Raw genomic sequence first — 19031 nt, forward strand, 5'->3', positions numbered from 1 at the left:
TAAAAGAAATTGTCATTATTTATTAGTTTCTGCCTTTTTCTTTTATCTTTTTGTTGTTTGTTTATTTGTGTGTATATTTTGAGATAAGGCCTCACTATGTAGCCCTGGCTGGCCTCAAATTTGGAGAGCTCTTTCTGCCTCTGCCGCCCAAGTACCGGAATTAAAGTTGTGTACAGTCCAGTAGATTTTATCTTTCTTAAAGTGGAAGATAAGTACGGAATCCCCTGCTATAAAATGTAGTTTTACCTGAGCAGTAATTAACTGCTACTTAAATTGTCCTGATTTTAGTGGATAACAAAGAATAGATTGTGTGTCACTGTGGGTTAGTGGATTTTAAAGATTGGTTGATTTTTTTTTTTTTTCTAAAAATGATGCTATTGATTTTCAAGGACCTTCTTTTTTTTTTTACTATTTTTTTAAATTTTTTATTTAACTTTTATTAATTACACTTTATTCATTTTGTATCCCCCCATAAGCCCCTCCCTCCTCCCCTCCCGGTCCCACCCTCCCCCCCCCTCTGCATGCATGCCCCTCCCCAAGTCCACTGATAGGGGAGGTCCTCCTCTCCTTCTTTCTGATCTTAGTCTATCAGTTCTCATCAGAAGTGGCTGCATTGTCAGGGTTCTAGGTTATCTCCATGAATAGTCCTTGGTTGGAGTATGAGTCTCTGGGAAGTTCCCTGTGTTCAAATTGTCTTGTTCTGTTGCTCTCCTTGTGGAGTTCCTGTCCTCTCCAGCTCTTGCTATTTCCCACTTCTTGCATAAAATTCCATTCACTCTGCCTGACAGTTGGCCATCAGGCTCAGTATCTGCTTTGACAGTCTGCACGGCAGAGGCTTTCTGAGGCTCTCTGTGGCAGGTTCTGAGGTTGTTTCCTATTTTCTTTTTCTTCTGATGTCCATCCTCTTTGCCTTTCAGGATGGGAATTGAACATTTTAGTTAGGGTCCTCTCTTTTGCTTAGTTTGTTTAGATGTACAGATTTTAGTGGGTTTATTCTATGTTATATGTTTATATGAGTGAGTATAGGACCTTTTTGTTTTTCTATTTTTCTTTTGGGGGTTGTTTTTTTGTTTGTTGTTTGTTTGTTTGTTTATATTTCTGGTTTTGTTTTGGATTTTGATTTCTTGAGACAGGGTTTCTCTGTGTAACCCTGACTGTCCTGAACTCACTTAGTTAGACGAGGCTGGTCTCTAACTCACAGAGATCCACCTGCCTCTGCCTCCCTAAGTGTTGAGATTATAGGTGTGTGCCACCTTGCCAAGCTTCAAGGACCTTGTTACAACCAAATTTTCATGTATTTAATAGGCTGAATAATTTGGTGACCATATACCACTTCCCTTTCATTTAAAATGGGTGTGCTTGCAAAATAATACAGCCATGAATGCTTTTCCAGAGTTCCTGCTTCCAGCTGCCTCATTTTTTATTGCTAGACATTTTCTGAGTGTGTGTAGCTACATTGGATAGGTCAAATGTTAATAATTTGCCCACCCTTCATTCCTTGATGAATTGGATTTGTGCTTAAGGAACTGTATTCTATATAACAAGTCATTGGCAAGGTAGGTTGGCCAAAAGTCTTAGCTCTGGCTGTGTTTCATGTGTAGGTGTATACATACATGTCACGTGAGCATGGACAGAGCACTTCTCTTACTGTATTGATATGTCTGCTTTATTCTTGTGACTAGACAGTGCTTTAAAACTCAGGATTTCCTGCTTTCTCTGAAGGGGAAGGTAGAAAGATTCCATTGACGGGTGTCTGCCTGTCTCAGATCTTACAGGAACCTGCAATTGTGTTACACTGAGTTTGAGTTCTATAACAGAAGTGCTTTAACCCAACCCAGCCAATAACACCTTTTCCTTTGAATCCTGGTGTCACTGGGGTCCCTGCTTGTGGCCTTTTAAAAAAATTTTTAATCAAAGCAGTTATTTTTAAAAGTAAACCATGTCTAGTTTTGCTTGTAGTGTAGAGCAGAGTTGTAAAGATAACTGTGTCTGGAGAGGAGTACAGCATAGTCAAATCATAGTTCCCTGCGCTAGTCGCCAATGCCATGCCTGCCTTGGCTCTTCCTGTGAACACTTGACTACCTTTGTCTCTGGTAAAATGAGGGCTGTAGTCGTACCTGAGTCTTAGGATGCTAAAGGAGAAGTAAATGGCCATTATTCTTTGTAGTGTTTAGCACCCGTAGGCCTTAGTGGGTGCTTATTAATTGTCTTTACATGTAAGTAGCCACTTAGTAATTGTCGACTATGTTGGGAAGTAGATAAAACTGTTCTTGAATTTTAGGGAAATGTTGAGTTTCCTGGTTTTACATACAGTCAGGGAAGTGCCTACACAGGTTGCTCTGAGTCAGCCTGGCAACTGTGTAAGCCTGGTAGCTGCCGCGTGACTCCCTTTGCTAATTCAGGTGTGCTGAGTGCTTGACGGTGGCGCCAGACTTTTCCCACCCCAGTGTCCCTGCCTTGTCACTTAAATCTGTGTTCAGACATTGTTCTAATGTAGAACTTTTCACCAGATTTTCCATCATTTCAATATAGTCATTCAGTTCTATTACCAAAAATTCTTTAACAGCCAAGGTCAAGTGGGTGTTAGAAGGTGGCTTTGTTGTCCTGTGGCACTGAGCCTGGGGAATAACTCCACATGTTGTCCAGTCCTCTCTGCTGTAGGAACTGTAATGGCTCATTCAGCAAGCTGAGCTGTATCTCGTTTTCTCTATCATGAAGCCACAAGTCAGCCACATGTCCTTTAGGAGACTTTCTGGACTGTATAACTTGTTAGCAGAATACTTTAATTCACAGTAGGAGACATAGAAATAAATGAATAGAAGCAATGTTATTAGAGAACTCCCTGTAAGATTCTTCCTCAGAAGCAGAGTGTGAGAATTGAGGTATAGTTTAGCCAGCAGGGTGCCTGCCTGGCATGCACAGGACCCTCCGTTCGTCCCCAGCACCACACCCACACAAAAAACAAAAATGGATGTGGTAGTCCACACCTGTTACCCAGCACTCAGTAAGTGGAAGCAGAGGGTCAGAAGTTCAAGGCTGTCTTCAGGTACAGAGCAAGTCTGAGGCCAGCCTGAGCTGCAGAAAACATGTGTTTCTCCCACACACAAGCACACACAAAGCAAAATGCCATGTGGAACCTATTGGCTATGGTAACAAAGTAAAACTGTATGTAAACTATCTCCCTGATTATTTTTAAATCTTAATGCCTATGCCACATGCTCTGCTTATTTGTGACAGGCTGTTCACTAGACAGCCCGGGATTGCAGGCATTTGCTGCCATTGCTGGCTTCTTCTGGGATGATCCAAAAGCCCACCATCCCCCAGAGAGATCACACTTAGTTGGGAAAGCCACACTGCTCAGATCTAGGGCCACTTTGCATCATTGCCATGAAGAGGACTTCCTGCTGCTAATGTAGTGTTTTAGTGTGGAAATTAGACAGGGTTTCCCAGAAATATTTAATTATTTTAAAATAATAATGTATATTTACCTTTAATAAAGTACCCGTTTTGTACATTTTTTTAAGTCTTCACTGTAAGGGACCAGCCCAAATGCCTCCTTTTCAGCTCCTTTTGGACACATTACCCTTGGTTCTTCTTGACTGGAGCAAATAACCCCAGCCACACCTGTGAGTCCAGCAAACTACTGGGGCCATAACAGGCAACGTTCATAGGAAAAGATCTATTTTTCCTCTGACAAAGTAATAATTGTCAGGAAATGGCATTGTTTTCTCTTTTATTATATTTCTTTATATTGCTGGACGATGGCTAAATTTTCATGTCTGCTACTTTATTTGATCTGTATTATCACATAGCACATAGTTTGTAGAAAACAGCTGCAGAAGTAAAGTAGAAAAGGCTGTGTGTTCTGCAAACAGTAGGATGTTGCAGGCACACCTGTCGTTGACAGGTTTCTGCAGGCTCTGATTTGGAGTGTGTCTCGCAGATACCCCGTAAGAACACAGTGACACAATTGGGTCCTACGCCCCGAAGGTGCTTTCCTTCATCCACCTGTTCCTTCTTCGAGTACTTTCTACTGGTGTAATTCCCGTTGTACGTTCAAGAAGCTGAAGCACATCCGTGCACATTGAAGTCACTTATCCAAGGCTACACAGCCTGCAGAAGTGATGGCAGGAGTCAGCCTCCAGCCAGCTTTGCCTGCCCTTGCCATAATACTGCTCCAGCCACAAGCTCCTATTGCTTAGAGCCCCGGGGGCTTCACAGGACATTGACCTGTGGAACCTCAGGCTTTCTTTCTAGGGATGGTAGTACTTGGAATCGGTTTATTGTTTTTCTGTGTCATTGGCCATTCCAGATTAATAACTTGTCATTTTGAAAACTTACCAGGCTGACCCACTTGAAATACTTGATGGCTAAGACCATTCTGCTTATTGTCTACAGGAGACAGCTAACCATACCTTTTGGGTTTCATGGTATGATAATTCTAAGAAAAGTATTTCAGAGGTACCTCACAAGCTTTAGGAAGAATACGTTTCTCCTAGTAATTGCAGCAGCCTGGAGAAGGCTTTGAGTTTCAGCGCATGAACAGTGGGTAGGTGGTGTGCTTCCGCAATTGCTGTGTTCAGGAATGCCCCAGTTCCCTCACATGATTGAAAAGAAAAGCCTCTTTAAAAACCTTGCTCCTGATGGTAAAACCCTCCTAGCTGCTCTGACACAGCTTTAGTCTCCTAAAAGAGTAAATGTGTTTGTGTGTGCACCACTGGAGAGGAGGGCTCAGGTGAGTGAGCGTCCTCTGTGGAAGCAGATGCCGCTACCTTCACATGCTCCCAGCACATGCATGCATGCTTCTGCAGAAAGCCGACATGCTGAGCAGGAGTGCCTGAGAGCATGAGTCTACCCAAGTGTGCCACCCTCCTCGTTTTAAGAAAGAGAAACCTAATTTCAAATGTCAGGTGGAACATTCCAGGGAGAAGTTGAGTCCTGGAAACCCCTGGTTCTGACCCTGCAGCTATTTTGTCAGTTCTGTTAGAGCATTTTGTGCTGAGTTGTCTCCTGTGTGAATCAGTAATTTTCAGCCGGTATCAGAATGAATTTCGTTTTGTTCATATAGGATACATATAACAAAGACATTAGCAACCAAAACTAAAGTTACCTCACTAAAACGTAAGCTCTGCGGCATAGAAGTGGTCAGTGTGGCGAGTGCACTCGGGGGACTTGTCGGTAAAGTAATAGAGACAACACACTTGATCCCATTTCACTCACGCCCCTCCTTTCTGTCTTTTAAGGAGTCTTCTAAAGTCTGTTGAAGAAGAACTACATCAGCGGTAATTACAACTTTTAATTAAGCTTGATGTACTTTATGTCAGAGATGAGATAAATCGTTTCCCCCTTCTTTGTCATCTGTGCTTTGTTAGTTTAGATGTCAGTCTGTCCTGTAAAGACAGACAGACAAAGTCCTGTCCTGCGGTGGGCCTCCTGCATTTCCATAGCTGCTGTGGGGAAGTCTGCCATTAATGATGCTGTCTGTTCTCTTTAGAGGTCACGTGGCACACTTAGAAGACGATGAAGGGGGTGAGGATGACTCTAAACAGTAAGTTCTGTGGCTCTTTTTGGCAAAAAAGAAAAGAAAAAGAAAAGCAGCTTAATATGAGTGATAATTTTAATATAAGTAACACTGTTGTAGGTTATACCACAGTCTCTGTGCTGTTGCTTTTCTATTCTGCTTGTATTAATCAGCTTCAGATAGGGATAACAAATATGCCTTATACCGGATGGGTTAGACAGAAGCTTAGTTCTCCCTGCTGTAGAGGCTAGGAGGTTCAGGATCCAGGTGCTGACCCACTTGGCTTCTGATGATGGCCTCCTATCTGTGCACCTGCCAACCCAGCCTTGGCTTTTGAGACAGGCTCTCTTGTAGTCCAGGTGGGCCGAGGACTTGCCATACACATGTGAATGATTGAGCTCCTTGTCTTCCTGCCTCCATTTGTATTCATGTAGCTAATTACCAAGGACCGTTTGAATTATAATTTAGAAAGTTTATTATTTATTTCTCTCATCCCTGTGATCTAATTAATACCTGACAGAAGCAACTTAAGGAAAGAGGTCTACCGTGGCTCACAGTTTCAGAGAGCATAGTCAGTCATGGTGGGGGAAGGCCTGGTGGCTCAAGCAGCTTGGTCTGTGGCAGTGGGAGCTTGCAGCTTTGGGTGCTCACATGGTGCTAACCAGGAAGCAGAGATGGGACTGGAAAGAAGATCTGGCTGTACTTCAAGGCTGTTTTTTAGCAGCCTGCATTACCCAGGCACCATGTCCCAGCATCTATAACACCCCCAGACCTGGGCACCAGATAGGGATCCAAAGCTCAATAAAAGCCGCTGGGGAAAGGTACGCATTAGAACCTTGTCAGTAAGTGTTGGTGGCTGCTCTGATTGTTGCTGTTACTACAAAGCTTGACTAAATGTCAGCTGATGTGTTTCAAATAAAGAACCACCTTGGGTATAACTATTTTGAACGGGAGGTCACGGTTACAGATGTCCACTGGAAGGGCTAAGACTGTTCGGGTGCTGGCTTTGGTTTGGTGAAGAAAGAAGATGCAGTTTAACAGGAGACAACAGTGCCAGTGTCACACCACCAGACTGACACACACGAAGAGTTGCTGTGACCCTGGGTCGCACCTCTGTGTCTCAGTGGACTTAAAAGTGGTGTTTGGTCATCTTGTAAAGCTAATTACAGTGAATCTTAGCTTCGTTGACGTTCCGCCCACTTCATAAATACATACATGTGTCCTACCTGTTAGTAGCAAAAATGAAGCTGTAGTATTGTGTGGTTGGTGTTATCACCCTGACCAATCCAGAATTCTGTGTCAGACAGGCCTCTGGGTATGCCTGTGGTAGATGATCCTGCTTGCGTTAATTGGGTTAATTGAGAAGCCCCTTCTGACTGTGGTGGGCCACTTCCAGGTAAGGACCCTGGACTGTAAAATGGAGAAAGCAAGCTAAGAGCCACTGACTGAATTCTGATGTGCCCAGAGGTGTCAAATTCCCGCTGCCTTGGCTTCCCTGCTGTGATAGGCAGCACCTCGAACCCTCTGTCCCTTAAGTTGCTTTTGTCAGAACATTGTCACTTCATAGAAGAGGAAGCAAGACACATATGCTGTGTCCAATTGATGCCTAGATCCTCATTTACCTTTTGACTGAAAAAAAAAAAAAAAAAAGCGGACGGTCGTCTTTCCACCTCGCACCACTGACAGCATCTGAAACCAAGAAGACACACGTCCACCTCTTCGGACAGTTTCCTTCGATAGGATGTGGACACTTTACAAAATAGTTTGCAAAAACCTCCTGAACCCAGAAAACAGTATTTGTCTGGGAAGGTTTTCCTTCTGTGTCGTTCAGAGTAACTGTTGACTTCTTCACATATGGAGCTCTGACTGTGTGTTTTCTGTTTCAGTTCTACTATGAAAGCAAGAGCCCCACCGCCTCTGCCACCAAAGGTAGACACACTACCCTCCCAAGCCCTGCCGCCTCCGCCCCTGCTGTCTTGCTCGCCAGGCCTTGCCCGCATGTCCCATCCACAGAGAAAAATTCGGAGTTGATGATTAGTACCTAAGAATACAATTTTACTCTTGCCTTTTTAAAAATGATGACTCGGTACTCATTTAAATAATCCATCTTAAATATTTATACGTGGAAGTAATTTCTAGATTGGTGTTGTTTCCACCTACCTAGAAATCTTTTATTTTCATATTTTCTATAACCTATCATTAATTGATTGCTGATTATAGACAGGGGATAAACTATTGTCACAGGCATTTAATTTTCAGAAAATAATTATAAATTAAAAATATAAAAAGAGGATAGCAATTTGGAAAATTGCTTTGGAAAACAATTTAATAACAAAAGCTTTTTCCCTGGGCTGTGCTAGGAATTAGATCTGGGGCCCTCGTGCATGTTAGGCAAGCACTGTGCTCTGAACTAACCCTTTGCCTAACAAAATCCCAACTTACAGGGTTTTGTTTAATTGCATACATGTATACAACATATCTACAGATTTTTCAAGAATAAAATGAATGCATACCGATAGCAGTTTGGTACATTTTTCTGTTCATAACAGAATGTTCATAACAGGGTTTATGTTCATAACAAGTTTCAGTTGCACAGTGAGTTGTGCTGCAGTCTGTGTCAGCCTTGGCAGCATTTTTTTTTTTTTTTTTTTTTTTTTTTGCATGGTGTTACTGAGAAAATCCCAGTTCTTGAGCAAAAGGTGATGCACTGCTTCTAGAGGCTGCTTTGGTGGGCATCTGAAGAGTACACTTGGAAGAAGTTGCAAGTTCTGCAAACCTTTAGCTGGGGGAGGTTTCTCCACTGCCTCACAAGTTTCCCAGCATCCTGCCTCACTGCTGGTGTTCTCCAATATAGGAGCATTTTAGTTGCTGTCTTCTGTTGTCCCTGATCTGAAAGATTACACTGTAACATAAGCACGCCATCTTGTCCAAGGGACAGTTTAGTGCCCAGCTTCAGCTCTAGGGAGATGCAGCTAAGCTGGAGCACAGTCGGAAAGACTGCTTTTAATTGGGAAGGCTTCTGAGACACTGACAGAAGGGAAGAGCAACTAGTTCATATCCCCCTTCCACAGCTGCAAAACTCAACACATTTTAGTGTACACTTTTAGGATAACTTTTAAGTAATAAGATATCCTGAATCTTAAATTCCCTTGACACTCCTCTAGTGAGCACATTTTGAAAGCCTCTGATATATAATAATAGTTACTTGAGGAAAGTAATCTTCTGTGTAATCACTGGTTTCCTTTTTTGTGTTATTTCAGCCTAAATCCATCTTCATACCACAGGATACACATTCTGCTGAGGACAGTAATCAAGGAACAATCAAGAGATGTCCCTCGGTGGGGAGCCCAGCAAAGCCATCTCACGTCCCACCTAGACCACCTCCCCCAAGGCTGCCCCCACAGAAGCCTGCTGCTTTAGGTGAGGGGGGAGGACAAGGTCCAGTCTTTCACAGGTGTTTGTTCTACACGTCCAAGAGAAGATCGAAACTCCTTTGTGGGAGGAAATGTCAAAGGCAGTGGCTAGTAGACATGTTTCCTGCCTCCTGGTTGTTCCTGGTTTTTGTTAGGTCCATGTGTGTGAATATTTGGCTGCAGATATGTATGTGCTTCACATTCATGCTTAGTGCCAGTAGAGGCCAGAAGAGGGTATCAGATCCTTGAACTGGAGTCAGACAGTTGTGAGCAGCCTTACAGCTTTTGAGACCTGGCCCTGGCCATCTCTCCAGCCCTTAGCCATTAGCATCCCTGTGTTTGGATGGCTCTGTGTCTATTTCATCAGTAGCTACAGTATCTGAGTTGAAGTCAAGCTTTGAACAAACAAGGAAACCTGTTCAGTTGTAGGCTTCTTTTGTTTTAGAAAAGATGAGGGTGTTTTTCCTTGACTCCTTAATTTTAGTTAATCACTTTCAGAAAAACGATTGGTATGTATAGATATTGTCTATAAATTAGCACTAGGGGATACTGTTTCATAACTGTGAAGTTCCCTCTGTTGTCCGGAGGAACTTTTTTTAAAAAGCTGTTACCATTTTATGATAACTATCTGTAATATGAATGGTCTGTTCCTCAAAAGTAATTATGAATTTACTGTTTTTCTCATTTTAATGAAATAACTGTTTACTTGGATACAAGCTAAATTTAAATTTGCCTGTTATGCCAGAAATAGCTTTAACCAGAAGAAAATACACAGCCCTTCAGGGATGACTTTTCTGAGTGGAGATCTCAAATTCAGAACACACCTCTCTCCTGTTTAATTGTCTTCAGGAAATCTTTCCTGAAAAATAGTCCTTTCACAATATCTTTCTCTTATTGAAGGAAATGGAGTTGGCTCCTTCCAGCTAAATGGTGAACGAGACGGATCATTATATCAGCAGCAGAATGAGCAAAGAGGCACAAACCTTTCCAGAAAAGAGAAGAAAGACATACCAGTAAGTGTTGGTGTTTATACACCCACACTTGGTTTGTTTTCCCTGTGTATGTAGCAGGGGTCACACTTACAAGGACTGAAACCACAACAATTGCATATTACATAATTACTATATTGATATTTTAGACTGTTGGTTGTAGCAATAGTATTTTATTTAAATTGTAAAGCTACCTCTGCTATAGTAAACTAACATAACCTTGTTTAAACTTAGGTCCATTCTTATGTAGTAGAATATAAATCATGATCTTTATGTAAGTCTAACCTTTACACTGTGGTTCGTTCCTGAGAACTGGTTATCCTCTCCGATGAGAACTGAGAGGATAACTGAGCTGGTTATCCTCTCCGATGAGAACTGACTCTAATAAACTCTCTTCTAATAGAGTGCCTGACATGTGAGAGGCCCTGAGTTTGACCTGCATCACTGCAGAAAGCAAATGGTGCCCAGAAACCTAGTTAATGTAGAAGTATATAGAGTTACCTAGAGAAAGGGTGGACACCAAACTGCTTTCAGGCAGTAGCAAGTAACTCCGGAAAGAATATGGGAAAATTAAAAATAGCTATTGTTTTATTTTATGGTGGTATTGTACTTGTGTATTTTATTCAAATAAATGAGTTTGAAATGCAGGATTTTCTTGCAAAATAGCAGCAAACAATTCTAACAATGTGTTTCTTTTCTAGAAGCCAATCAGTAATGGTCTTCCCCCAACACCTAAAGTGCACGTAAGTACTCAGTGTCAGATAACTGATTTTAAACTAAGTGAGCTGAGAATTCTTCCAGAGTATATCTCTGATTGTGTCTGCCTGCTCCCTACCCTGCCCCCAGCACTGACATGACAGCTGCCATCACAGTCACACTTAGCCTTTATTGTACTTAAAAAGAAAATTCTACCTGTGTGTGTGCATGTACATGTGCGTTTGTGTGGGTGGTTGTGTTTCTTTGTATATGTGCCTGTGTGTGTATATGTGCATGCATGTGTGTGTGTGTGTTGTGTTTCTCTGTGTGTGTATGTATGTGTTTATGTGTGCTGTGTATTTATGTGTGTACGTGCGCATGCCTGTGTGTGTGCGCATGCGTGCGTGCACATGCATATGTGTGTACTTTCACATCACAGCACATACGTGGAACTCACAGGACAACTTCCCTAGAGTGAGTCTTCTCCTTCCACCTTGTGGGATCTGGGGGTGAAACTCAGGTCAGGCTTAGAGGCGAGTACCTTTGCTTGCTGAGCCATGCCTGTCCTCAGGGTGCTCCTTGGGGTGTATATTTTGAGTTTGAAGTGTGCATATCTGTATGTGTGTAGATTTAAAATCAACCCTTTACAATATGAAATTCAATGATGACTTTGGTTTTTTGAGATGGAGTCTGTCAGTATAGTCCTGACTGTCCTGAAAGTCATGCTGTAGACCAGACTGTCCTCAACTCACAGAGATTCACCTGCCTTTGCCTCCCAAGTGTGAGAATTAAAGGCGTGTGCCATGAAGCCTGGCCTCAGTGATGACGTTTATCATTAAACCAAACAACAACATTTTCTTTGTGGAGATTATAATTATTTTCTACCTAAGAACATTGTGTTGTTTTGATAGAGGTTCTGATTCTTACTGACAAATTATTTACTACACAGAATTGGTTATTGGTACTTATTTGTTTATTGTGAAATAATAAAGGAATTAAAGTACGAAATATTTTTTATCCAGAAAAATTGTTGTTATACCAGGAAACTTTGTGTAATACTATCAAAAAGTTAATTGTGTATGTCCAGAAAGAAAGCTAGATGAATGACTGGCTTGACCCATTTATTTCTGTAAATCTGAAAGTGATCTTAATTTTTCTGTGCCCTCTGTGGTCTCCCATTGTTTGTCACTTTTGTTTGACGAGTCCTTACTTTTCCAGATGGGAGCATGTTTCTCAAAGGTTTTTAATGGATGTCCTTTGAAAATCCACTGTGCCACATCCTGGATTAACCCAGACACAAGAGGTAGTACCACAGTATCTTCCATTTCATTTGACTCTAAGAGTTTTGATGTTGTCTGTAAGTTTAAGGTAGACACACTGGTCTATACTGTTACTGTAGTTTGAGGTAGCAGTTAGCCTGTTGCCTGATAGTTACAGTATCCGGCCTCCCTTATTTCATCCAGAAGTGTTCCTTCTGCTACTGTACAATGTGCCTATTTTCATAGAGTCACAACTGAAATCACTTGGCTACCAGACACTCAGAGTCTAGAGGAACTCTAAATTGTGAAGGGGTCATAATCAGAGTGATTAGGAGCTAGGACTTGGTGCTCTTTCTGCACACCTGTATCCCAACAGCTCTCTCTTTAGCTCTGTAAAATACTCACAGTCGTCTGTGAACATTCTTACACAAATGTACATAAGAAGACACATATATATGTATCCTTCTAAAACTCCATCGATGCCTTCATTTGGCATTCAGCTTCATTGCTCCACAGGCAGCTGATGGGAGAGACCTTGGTTTAAACCCACTGCTGTGTGGCTATACGTCTCGTGCCAGCACCGATCCTAAAGGCTGCACAGTTTAGGGGTTCTCATATGGTCTAAGTTATTCTTAGCATACCTCAGCCCAGCCTAGAGAAGGTCACAATGTATTTCTCAAAAACAATTAGGTAGGATCTGGCTGCCTTTCTCTTTCCATCTAGAAGATACTGAGTGGCCCGGCAGATACCTAGGTTTAACAGTCAGTGATCAGGACCTGGGTGGGGTTGGTGAGTATGGTTTGGTTTTAGGCCAGGTCTTTAGCCCAGGCTGATCTCAGACCTGCTGTCTAGTCAGACATAACCATCAACTTCTGATCCGCTTGTCTCTACCTCCCAAGTGCTGTTATTACATGCCTGTGCCATCATGTCGTTTGTGTGGCGCTGGGTCAAGCCCACCTAACCAAGCACTCTGACAGCTGAGCTGCAGCCTCAGCACCTACTTCATTTTGTTTGTTTCCTTTGCCTTCCCCATTCCAGAATCCAGTGTTTTTATAGTAGTGCTTATGGTAATAGCTAATAATGATGATGATGATGATGATGATGATGGTCTGTTGTCTTAGTCACCGTCCTATTGCTGTGAAGAGACACCATGTCTATAACAACTCTTATAAAAGAAAGCACTTAATTTGGAGCTTGCTTACAGCTTCAGAGGCTTAGACCACTGTCACCACAGTGGGGAGCAGGCACCACACGTGGCACTGGAGCGGTAGCTGTGAGCTACGTCCTCATCCGTAGGCCAAGAGACAGAGCTGGGCCCAGCGGGTCTTTTGAAACCTCATAGTCCACCTTCCCAGTGACTCACTTTCTTCAACAAGGCTACAATCCTTTCAAATACTTCACTCCATGGTGACTAAGCATTCAAATATATGAGCCTATGGGTGCATAAAAACATAACGCATTAATTAGTGAAACTTTTAAAGGTACAAGGCTCAGAGTAAGAGCACTTGGCTACTGTTACAGAGGGCTCAGGGTTGATTCCCACATCTTATTAAACCACCACATCTTATTAAACCACCACGTCTGTAAAAATAATTTTTAATCTGAATTAGTTTTTGGTTTTCATGCTATGTCATTTGCACATGATCTACTCTTGGAGGACTTTAGAAAAAGTAGCTGCAGACTCTCAGTAACAGTCTCTAGTGAGTCTAGCAGGCCACTCCTCAAGCTTCCCTCATGCAGTGTTTTCCTCATTGTTCTGAGACCATCATTTATATATAACGTAGTTTGTATGTGCCTAATTTCTTCTTTGTTTTAAAACTCTAAAAGTCACAGGCTTTTTCAGTGGTAACACATTATTGAATTTAGATGATACAAACATTTTCATGCATCTTGTTTATTGAATCAGTTAATGAAGTGTCTCTGTTATTTCAGATCAGTACTTGATATTTGGTGCTGAAGAGGGCATTTACACCCTTAATCTCAATGAACTTCATGAAACATCAATGGAACAGGTAGGCTATCTTCTGTATTTTTTTTCTTGTAATAGATGCAGACATTGGAAATAAGTTTCAGTTATGACTTGGCACTTCTTTTATTCATAAAACATTCACGGAGCCTCCACTCATCAGATACTGAAGACAGCCATAGGCTTGGTTCCTACCTTTGCAAAGCTTACACTATTATTGAAAGACAGACTGCAGCACTCACACTAGATAGCACTCTAGGAATGAGCACAGGATGTTGGCCAATGGTCAAGTGTCACCAGTGCTTCCTGTGAGAGGTGTAAAAGATGAGTTTGGGTGGCCCTTGAGTGATAAACAGACAAAAAGGATGGCACAGGCCTCATTGTGGAGCTGTGAAATAGTATGACGTGTGGGCAGGAGTGATTGAACCGTTCAGAGTCTAGAAAGTAGCAATAGATTGCCAAAGCCCATAGCTCTGTGTACTCGGCTATGGTCAAACCTCTGTTTTAGAAATACCTGTTTATGACAGTGGGAGACGATGAGACTGGTCAGAGGATGCAGACATGCTAGCCTGGGCAGAGGGCTGGGGTGGTGGCTCAGTGGCTAAGAGCACCTGCTCCACACTTGTGAACACTGGAGGCCAGATCTGCACACCCACATTAACAAGCCAGATATCTTGCAAATGCCCTGACTCCAGCCTAAACACACACACACACACACGCACACACGTACACACACAGGCACAGGCCGTGGTGCATAAAAACATAACGCATTAATTAGTGAAACTTTTAAAGGTACAAGGCTCAGAGTAAGAGCACTTGGCTACTGTTACAGAGGGCTCAGGGTTGATTCCCAGCACATGTGGAGTTTCACAACCATCTGTAGTTGTGGTTTCAGGGAATGCAATGCCTTCTTCTGACCTCCCCAGGCACGAGACAGATGCACATAAAAGTTTTTAAGTAATTTAAATAAAGAAAAGGATTCCTGCCATGTCCTTTAACATCTGAGTTCAGTCCCTGAAACTCACCTACGTAAAGGTGAAAGGAGAGAACCAATTCCACAAAATTATCCTCTCACTTCCATGAAAGGCGCACCCACATACATGCATCTCTCTCTCACGCGCACGCACACACACACACACACCGTATAGCAAATGTATTTAAGAATTACAAATACAGAGGAAGAGGTGAGGCTAGACTAATATAGATGGAAACATTTTGATTTCACATGACTTGGGGACCTTTTGTCAGCACAGTGTGCAAAAATGCTAATAGTGAAGTTGATATTAATGAAGATCTGTATAAAGTTAATGTAAGTCAGGGCCCTTTGCTGGTAGAGCTCTTGCCTAGCATGTACAATGCCCCGGGTTCAAACCTCAGTCCTGCCCCCCCTAAAAAGATTCTGTACTGTGATTCCCTCGCTTCAACAGTCTCCGAGAAGTGTAAATGTGTGCTACTTGTTGTACCTCTTGTTGCACTCCCCCTTTTTTTTTTTTTTTGAGTTGCTATAACCAAACTCCTAAGCCTTTGCATGCCCTACTCAAGGGCTCGACCACTGAGCTATCCCCAGACCCCCTCAACCTTTTTAATTTTTAAAAATCTTATGTGTATGGGTGTCTCGCCTGCATGCCTGTGCGCCATGTGTATGCCTGGTGCACACAGAGGTCAGAAAAGGGTGTTGGATCCCCGGGACCTGGAGCAACAGATGGTCATGAGCTGCCACATGAGAGCTGGGGATCAAGCCCAGGTCCTCCTCAGGAGCAGCCAGTGCTCTAACTGCTGAGCCGTCTCTCCAGCCCACACGCTCCATCTTCCAGATAAGAGTGCAAAGATTAAAATATGTTACCTGAAGTCACGTAGTCCTCAAGAACGTGCAGATTGAGGTAAACCATTGAACCTGTCCTTCTTGACCGTTACATTTTTTCAGTAAGCTGATTACTTTACCCTGAACCTACCTCACTAAAGGAAGCACTGGTGATCTAGGAAAACTTTAGATTTTTTTTTTTTTTGAGATGGTTAAAAAATCCAAAATGAAATCCAACACTTGAATAAAACTAGATGTAAATGCCAGTCCATTGCCCCATGTTTAAAATGTGAAAGACTTTTGTGCTTTGTCCTGGCACTTTCTGTGTGAATGCGTTCATAGTTGCAAAACATAGTCCTATGTCTGACACTAAGGAAGTCATTCTAAGTTTGTATTTGTGTAAAGATTACCCAGGTCAACACTGATTAAATTAAAATCACTCTCCTGCTGCAGGTCCACTACTGTGTGGGCTAGAATGAGTCATTGGCTTTCTCTGCCCCGAGATCTCAGGGTAGCCAGGAAATTCCCACTTCAGTTACAGCATAAGTAGAAGATAAGTGTTGAATCTGGATTTAGGACATAGTTATCTATAGGTACAGAGTCTGTGTTTTTTACTGTTTTTTTTTTAGTAGAGTATTTCATAAATGCACATCTCAAGTAAGTGAAATGTAAGCCTTTCACTGTATTTTATTTATTTGAATTTTATTAATAAGGGTCATACTTTCTTTTATTATTACATTTTGTTTGTTATGACTTGGCATTTAAATTCAGTAATGTCCTTAGAGCCTTGATGAGTTTCATCATCTCTCCATTTTTCCTATTCCCTACCTTCATCCCAGTCCAGTTTGGCAAGACCTGTAGGAATTGCCAGAGCAAGCCCGGCAAACAAGTTTGCTAAGTCAGAGTACCTAATTACATACATGAGTGACTATCACAGTTACCAGCAGGTCTGCTTAGGTACAGTGTTCATTCCGCATTCACAACTGCTTTGGTGGGTGTGAGTGACGTCTGGGAACTGGCATTTCTAACACGGGCCCAGGTCACTGAGGCTGCTGCTCCGGGGGCCGCTGTGCAGGCCATTGATGCCTGCTGATGAAACGTCTCCATGAGACCTGCTGTTTCCTGTCTTCAGAGCATATTGGTTCGCTTTGCTTTGCCCCATTGCTCACACATCACAGGCTTTCTGAGCTGTTCCCCAGTTCTCACACAAGGCACGAACAAACACATAGGTTCTTGTGGTTTCTCTCAGCTCCCGGTTGCCCCAGCCTTTGCAGTTTGCAAGGTCTCCTCATGGTTCCTCTCAGCCTTTCTCCCGTACAAACCTAGTTTTCGCAGCCTTTTGTTCTACATTATGTTCTTTCTTGGTCTACAGTATACATGTGCAAGTACTTAACAAGGATGTTTTAAGAAGAAAGCACAGGAGACTTAATCATTTAGCCCCAGGACCAAAATAAAAGAATGGCTGTTACTTAAAATGTTTTTATTCTCAGCCAGTCATGGTGGTGCACACCTGTAATCCCAGCACTTGGGGAGGCAGAGGCAGGCAGATCTCTGTGAGTTCAAGGCCAGCCTGGTCTCCAAATGAGTCCAGGACAGCCAAGGCTACACAGAGAAACCCTGTCTCAAATAAAACCAATAATAATAATAATTTTGTTATTCTCTTTGGAGTTACATGGTCCCACATTGCAGCACCAATGACACGTGAATCATGCTGGGTTTAAACTCAGGTCATGTGGGCAGTTAGCTTTCTTTGATATATTGTGTGTGCATTTTAACTACTGAAGAGCTAGCCTCTTGACACTTCTTTACATAGCCGCTAGATCTTAACCACTGTAAACTTTGTATGTTTTTGTCAGCTGTTCCCCCGCAGGTGTACATGGCTGTACGTGATGAACAATTGCTTACTGTCGATATCTGGTAAGACTCACTTTTGTGCATCTTAGCAAACCTTGTTGCCTGTTATTTGCTCTCACGTGGTGCTTATTTCTTCACAGGCAAAGCTTCTCAGCTCTATTCCCATAATTTACCAGGGCTTTTTGATTATGCAAGACAGATGCAGAAGTTACCTGTAGCGATTCCCGCACACAAGCTCCCCGATAGAATACTGCCCAGGTAACTGGTTGTGTTTCTGTCCTTAGCAATCACACACTCATACAAGCACTTACTCAGGAGAAGGGGAAGTTTGGGCTAATTGAAATTTTTTGCTAAAAAGTCATATGTAATGTATTCTAACAAGGGCTTATTTGTCATATTTTTGTTCTAAAGTTATAATTTGTGCTTTCTGATTATACAAACATTTTCTCCTTGAATTTTTGTTTCTGTCTTTTCTGCAAAGATAAAACTAATTTTTCACATAATTATACATTACATACATTGCCTTGGTTCCTAATATGCTTGTGTTAACTTACATAAAGTGAATTTTCTAAAGTACAGTTTCTTAAGCCTAGAAAGTCAAAATGATTTATTGAATTAATGTTTTTTGCATTGGGAGATAATTAGAGGTGAGGAGTTTTGCTTTTGTACTTTCGGCATTTTTAATCACGCTAAGCTCTCACTTGTATTGTAATATCCGCCCTCGTTTGCTGACCAAACGGTAGTTTTGAGTCACACACAGTTTCAAGTCAAACTGCGACAGCTAGTCTTCCTTCCCAAGATTGGTTGGTTGTAAAGCCAATAGCGAAAACCCTTAGCGTTCAGCTACCTTGAGGATCTGCTGTTAACTGCTAAGTTTACAGCCTAGCTATGATTTGCCCCTTTATAGACAAATGTCTTTTGAGATTATTTTTTTATGTTTTATTTGTATACACATATGTGCGCGTGTGTGTATAGCTACCCAGAGAGGTATTGGTTCCCCTAGAGCCGGAGTTACAAGCAGTTTGTGAACGGCCCAACATGGGTAGCGACTGAACTTGGGGATCAAACTCGCATCATCAGGCTTGGTAGTAAATACCTTTCTTTACCCAGTGACTCACTTTTCCAGCCCCCGTATTCCTACCTTAATATAGACTTATCAGCTCCTGCTTTCCCCACTGATCTGTCATAGCATCTTTGCAATGTACAGTTTGCCTGCCTGCATCATGAATTCTTCTCCTTTCAAATGTAGGAAATTTGCTGTATCAGCAAAAATTCCAGAAACCAAGGGGTGTCAGAAGTGCTGTGTGGGTAAGTAGACTGCAGAGCCGTGTGACCTCCCTGCCGTGTGTGAGGAAGCCCTGTGAGGCTCACAGTCCATAGGGGACACTTTACACACACACACTCACACCCTTAATTAAAGCACATTTCTTGGCCTTCCTATGTCTGTGTAGACTGGGCCACGTAGAGCACCGTTGTTATGAGAACTAGAGATAGCGGGCGATCACTATAGCACAGGGATAAGCACGTCGTGC

The 19031-nt window shown here is 42.3% G+C and overlaps 1 protein-coding gene across 4 annotated transcripts in view; it reads left to right on the forward strand.

Annotated features, from left to right (window-relative positions):
• Map4k3 (mitogen-activated protein kinase kinase kinase kinase 3) overlaps positions 1-19031 on the forward strand; it is a 143164-nt gene that overhangs the window by 109584 nt on the left and 14549 nt on the right. For all 4 annotated transcript variants that reach the window (XM_060363879.1, XM_060363882.1, XM_060363884.1 and 1 more), the window contains 11 exons: positions 5244-5282; positions 5495-5548; positions 7408-7450; positions 8782-8941; positions 9835-9947; positions 10625-10666; positions 11838-11922; positions 13811-13890; positions 17502-17562; positions 17640-17757; positions 18749-18807. In XM_060363879.1, coding sequence (XP_060219862.1) covers positions 5244-5282; positions 5495-5548; positions 7408-7450; positions 8782-8941; positions 9835-9947; positions 10625-10666; positions 11838-11922; positions 13811-13890; positions 17502-17562; positions 17640-17757; positions 18749-18807 — 854 coding nt within the window. The remainder of the gene's footprint in view (positions 1-5243; positions 5283-5494; positions 5549-7407; positions 7451-8781; positions 8942-9834; positions 9948-10624; positions 10667-11837; positions 11923-13810; positions 13891-17501; positions 17563-17639; positions 17758-18748; positions 18808-19031) is intronic.

This window comes from Meriones unguiculatus, chromosome 1, assembly GCF_030254825.1.
Source record: "Meriones unguiculatus strain TT.TT164.6M chromosome 1, Bangor_MerUng_6.1, whole genome shotgun sequence".
Lineage (NCBI taxonomy): Eukaryota > Metazoa > Chordata > Mammalia > Rodentia > Muridae > Meriones > Meriones unguiculatus.